This window comes from Sitophilus oryzae, unplaced genomic scaffold (assembly GCF_002938485.1).
Source record: "Sitophilus oryzae breed Bouriz unplaced genomic scaffold, Soryzae_2.0 scaffold_1868_pilon_pilon, whole genome shotgun sequence".
Lineage (NCBI taxonomy): Eukaryota > Metazoa > Arthropoda > Insecta > Coleoptera > Curculionidae > Sitophilus > Sitophilus oryzae.
In genome coordinates, this window is record NW_022146577.1 from 63,090 (window position 1) to 69,245 (window position 6,156).

The 6,156-nt window shown below is 31.4% G+C and overlaps 1 protein-coding gene across 1 annotated transcript; it reads left to right on the top strand.

Annotated features, from left to right (window-relative positions):
• Nucleotides 1-1,475: 1,475 nt before the first annotated feature.
• LOC115883280 lies at nucleotides 1,476-5,404 on the top strand. Its single transcript, XM_030901611.1, has 4 exons — nucleotides 1,476-1,636; nucleotides 1,721-1,864; nucleotides 1,920-2,357; nucleotides 5,190-5,404. The coding sequence occupies exons 2-4, from the start codon at nucleotides 1,735-1,737 to the stop codon at nucleotides 5,402-5,404; spliced, it is 783 nt and encodes a 260-aa protein (XP_030757471.1). The 5' UTR covers nucleotides 1,476-1,636; nucleotides 1,721-1,734.
• Nucleotides 5,405-6,156: the final 752 nt, after the last annotated feature.

Below are 6,156 nucleotides of genomic sequence, written 5' to 3' on the forward strand. Positions count from 1 at the left end.
GAGGACGGGCAGGCTTCCCAACTGCTAGGCGGCGGCGGTGTCTCGGGGCTGGCTTCTGCTTGGCGGACTGCGGCGACTGTTGCTGCTGGTGCTGGTGTTGTCGGTGGTGGTGGTGTAGGAACTGTTCGGTTGGTGGCTGGGGCAGGAACTCCTTTTCTCTGGCTGGCGCGTCGCTTCTTATTTTTCCCAGTCCTTCCCTCCAGTTGAAAACTGTCGTGGTGGCGGCGTGCGCCGAGCGGTTGTGCGCGTCTCGATACCCGATCTAGTACCAGCGGTTGTGCCAGCGGTACCAAAGCGGGGCTGCATCGAGCGCGTAGAATGCGTTCAATTAATTGGCGCATTTTAAGCTAATTAATGAGTTCAGTTCGTACGTTAATCCAGCAAATATAATTTTATTTAAAATGTGCTATCTTCTCGAAAAAGAATCAAATTTTTCTAATGTACGCAAAAGTAGAAAGATAAATTAAATAAAGAAAATTCGTAATCGGCGGAAAAAAATAGAAAAAGAAAATTAAATATATATAAAAAAAATAGTAACTTCGTTACAATGGATACATGAACAGTAACTAGAGTAAAATTAAAAAAATAGACAAACTACACCAACAAACACAAAGCCACAAAACAGACAACAAACACACTACCAAAACTGACTGTCTATATTTAATTCATCATGGATACATGAACAGTAACTAAAGTAAAATTAAAAAAATAGACAAACTACACCGCTAACAAACAGATAAACCACAAAACAGACAACAAACACACTAACAAATCTGACTGTCTAAATTTAATTCATCATGGATACATGAACAGTAACTAGAGTAAAATTAAAAAATAGACAAACTACACCAACAAACACAAAGCCACAAAACAGACAACAAACGCACTACCAAAACTGACTGTCTAAATTTAATTCATCATGGATACATGAACAGTAACTAGAGTAAAATTAAAAAAATAGACAAACTACACCGCTAACAAACAGATAAACCACAAAACAGACAACAAACACACTACCAAAACTGACTGTCTAAATTTAATTCATCATGGATACATGAACAGTAACTAGAGTAAAATTAAAAAAATAGACAAACTACACCAACAAACACAAAATCACAAAACCAACTAACTGCCCAATATAATATACAATTTCCAAATTTCTTTCATGATTAGGTCATAGATACAACATAATAATATTTTAATAATATAAGTTAAAACATAGAATTCTTTTGTAGAACTGAAATATCAACATATTCAATTGTACATCTTGTGTTAAATCTTTTAATCGTAAAGATAATCTATTACGCCATATGAGGACTGCCTGTAGCAAGTCAAGTTTTTTCAACCGATGGCTTGGAAAGTCTGCTGAAAAAAGGGTAAGACTTTTTCTCACTGTTTTACAATGTTAGTCTTATAAATATTTTCTTTTATAGAGAGATTTTTGTAAAAAAATCGGGAATCGCATGACAAAAGATCGATTTTCTGCAGAATCGATTTAAATTGAACATCCTTAGTCACGAACCAACTATAAAAGAACCTGCTTTTACCGCCAGACTGCAACAATATTTCTCACTACGATTGAGCTTGCAAGGTGTTTGTGTGGTTTCGTGTTTTAATAATTCTCGACTGTTTACAGGTAAATATTTTTTACCTTCTTCTTTCCAAAATTTATTCATAACCTTTTAAATATTCAAATATACAACATAATCTTATATTACAGAATTAAATCGAAACATGTTCACATGTTCATCTTGTCAAAAAGCGTTCAGTCGTAAAGATAATTTAACTCGTCACTTAAAGAATGCGTGCAAAAAGTCTTCTTTTCTAAACCGTTTTTTGGGGAGGTCAGCAGCTGAAGAAAAAAGTAAGACATTCCCATTGTATAATTTTATAAACTAACAAAATAATTTCATTTATAGAAAAATATTGTTCAGAATGTAAAGAACATATTTTACAAAATTTGTGGGTTGGTCATCTGCGTTCAAACAGTCACAAAAACAACTGTAAAACGTTGGAGGAAAAAGGAATTCAAGTAATAAAATCAGCTTTCAAGGAAAGGATAATATCCTACAGATTATCTACCGAAGAAAATATTTTAAATGTTAAAAACTATTTTAAAATATTGGAACAAAAGATTCTACGGGTGTTTGACAATCAACTGAAAAAACATACTTGTATTAAAGTCAATATAGAACTTTTTGGATATTACTATAACCCCAGTAACGATAATCATGATGTCAAATCGTTCAACACTCCATTTAAAGTAATTTGTAACAGCAGTGCAACAAAGGACTTAGTAGAAGATTTTTTAACAATTATTGAAAACAAGGCTGATGAATTCACAGAAAAGGACTCTGGTAAGTGTTATATTTTTAATATAAATGTAACATAATACATTAATTTTATTTTTTGTTTCACGATGGATTTTACTAAATCTTCTTTTTTTGGAAATTAACATCAACAAATTCAACCCTTTGAGAGCGTCATCATTTATTGAACTTCCTCCCGAAATAACTCAACGTCAAGCTGTCCTCAACATAAGAAATAACGATGACAACTGCTTCGCATGGTCCGTAGTTGCAGCCCTTCATCCTCCAACAGGTGTTGATTTTCAAACATCATCATACCCACACTATTCAACAGTTTTGGACACTACAGGTATTGATCTGTCTTAAATCTATTTAAAATTTTATTTTCAACATTTGATAAGACTGTGTTTTCCAAGGTTGTTGTATTTACAATGTTACGTTTAGAAATATGACAACCAAATTTATCAACAGACATGGTTTGATATTGGTCAACAATTGATTTGTTTACAACTATCAATTCTTATTTATAGTATAACTTTAGCCTCCCATAATTCCCCAATTATAGATAATATTTCATTGTTGTGGGCTGTATTGCCAGCATCTGTAGATGCTAGTAAAAAGATGAGTCAGTCCACAAGTTCATTTTTATTATCCCAATACACATAATCTGTATTCGATTTATTTATTTTAAAAGTTAAACCTTTCGGACTTTCTGGACAACAGTCGTTCTGCAGTTCTAAATGGTGCTGCTTTCGGTTTAGCAAAAAGCTTCCGTCCTTCAGCCTTTCCAATGGTGGTTATTGTTTTAGTTTTTGTAATACCCTTTCGTTGCAAGTAAAGGTCCAATTATTGTTACATATTTATGTGAACTTATTTCCTTGCACACTTGCTCGTTGGGATCAAAATTTTCTACGATATTACATTAGTTCTTTTTAATATGTCCATATAATTTTCTAAATCTTCATTTTTATATCCAACAGGTTCTTTTTCAAAGCAATTAGCATAAACCAACAGTTCCGGGATATTTTATACCTTCCACATGAATATTTTTACCAATGCTTTCCACAGGTTTCTGTCGTTAAACCCAAAAATTTTTTATCTCTTTCGAGGATCATGCACTATTCCATAATTATGATCACACTGAGACTTTGTATCTCCCTCACCTTCATCTATATATGTTCTTGGTAATTCATGGAAGCATTCAACCAATCATCATATCCACGAACTCCCAACATATGTTTGAATAATTTGTCTCTCTTCTAATATATCTGATAAATTTCTGCTTTCTGAATGGTTAAAATTGTGAAGGAAATGTTTCTGCAATAATACTTGTTTCTTGTATATTGGGAATCTGACTTATAGATTCTATTGATCTGTTAAAAAATGATGGAGTTTCAGATTGGTAATATAGGAGTTTTGCCAGTTTTCGGGAGTTATTTTAACTTTTGTAGGTGTTGAAGTTTTAAAATATTCTTCTCTTAATGAAGATCCAACAAGGTTCTTTTTTTATGTGTAAATGTTCCGATTTTCCAATAGCTGAGACTAGTTCTTGTGGAGGTTGTGTTAGTGGTTTGTAAGGGTCTGTTCTAACTCTGCTTGTGTTGTAGATGTTTGCTGATTTTTAGCATATGATACTTTTCTTTTACTGCACGTCTTGACTTTATCAACTCTTTTAGCTAAACGTTTATCCATGTTAGATAATTTTTAGATGAGGAATAACCACAAAACTCGTCTTATATATAAATATAGGAATCAAATTTATTTCTATATCTACCATTATTTAATTGACAATCTTTATCAATTACAAGAAATCCTTATAGGGTTCCTTCCAACATTTGCTGGAAAATATTTTTTAAACTGATCAAATGTCATATCCTATCATACAATGATCATTATATATATGCTTTTAAACTTGAAGAATCTTGTTTAAACAAAATCCAATAAATTTGAATTTTCACGAATTAGTTGTTTAAGAATAGAAGAGTAGCCCTGAAATATGAAAAAAACAGTCTGTGTTTATGTCTACCATGTGTAAAATAATCTCTCGAATAATTAGTTTATTGGGACGAGGAATATCGTCAAAGATAATAAGCACGAAATTTGGTTTTTATTTTATGAGGCGATAAATAACATTTTACATCAATTATCATATTCAAAATAACCAATTTCTTTCATAGGTTCTAAAAAGTTGTCTTAAATATTTATATTTCAGTTGATCTAATGATTTTGAATATATATATATATATATATATATATATATATATATATATATATATCCATATATATATCTATAACGCATATATATATATATATATATATACTATATATATATATATATATAATACTATATATATATATCATATATATATATATATAAACATTTTCGAACCTAATACCATTAAGGATGTTCAAGCAATGTTGGCATAACATTTGGTTTACCACTTCCACTACAACCAACAATTAATCCTCTTTTCGAGCCACCACCAAACAAAACCCCATGTTTCCTAAATTGTTTGTGTGAAACTTTTTCATCATGGTTCTTAATAGGTAAAGAGAATTTTTGTTTTTTGATCTTCATTCTTAAAATTACTAATATATTCCATTGTGTGTAAAAGTATTTATACCCCAGCAACAATAGTTTATTTTTTAGTATTTAAATACGTTTTAATGATTGCACAACATCACTCCAGTGTGAACAAAACTATAAATAGGAGACGAAAAAAAGGTTTTGGTTTAGTAAACAAATTAATTACCAAACTTCCCTTCGAATTTCACATACCAGGATATAACTACTGTGGACCGGGTACAAAATTGGAGAGAAGAGAATAAGAACCAATAGGGGATATTGGTATAAATCCATTAGATGCTGCTTGTAAAAAGAGCATGATATAGCATACTCTCAAACTGAAGATTTATTAAAAGACGCAACTGATAAATTGTTGGGAGATCAGGCTTGGAATAGAGTAAAAGCTAAGGATTCTTCTCTTAGTGAAAAAGTAGCTGCATTAACTGTTGCTGCCATAATGAAGGGAAAACGAAAGCTTGGAATGGGTATAAAAAAGAAAAAGGAAAAAAAGGTGGAAAGTTTAACATGAAGAAAAAACGTATAATTCGAACACCTGAAAAAATTGGGGGACTTTTACCACTTTTGCTCCCAATATTGGGAGCGTTAGGCGCACTAGGTGGAGGTGCTGCAGGAATTGCCAAAGCAGTCAATGATGCTAAAGCATCTAAACAGCAGTTAGAAGAATTGAATAGACATAATATTGCAATGGAGGATGTTTCTAAGGGAAAGGGATTATTTATTAAACCGTATAAGGGAAAAGGACATTTTATAAAACCGTATAAATGTGGTAAACTTGATAAAAGAAAAAGAACAAAAGATTAACATAAGTTTTCCACGTAGACCGCTTACTAATATTGACATTATTAAGTATGTAAAGGTAATGAAAATTCCCAATTTCAGGGTTGTATTTATGCTTGATGAACTTCCAAATACAATATCTTTAAAAGAGTGTGGTGATGTTAATTTAGACAGGAAGCAAAATAAAGGAACACACTGGACTTACATTAAAAATGATAATCATGTTGTATACTTTGATAGTTATGGTAATTTAAAACCACTTGTCAAAATATTTTAATTCAAATGGTGAAGTGAAAGTATTTTACACATATGAAAATAAACAAAAAAATAATTCATATAACTGCGGACAACTTTCTCTAAAATTCTAAAAAAATAATATATAAGCTAACAACATGTAATAAAATAGCATTTACACAATGTCTACAATAATAGCAATATCAGGAAACAGCTCAGTTTTATCAGCTGATTTCAATCCATCTATAT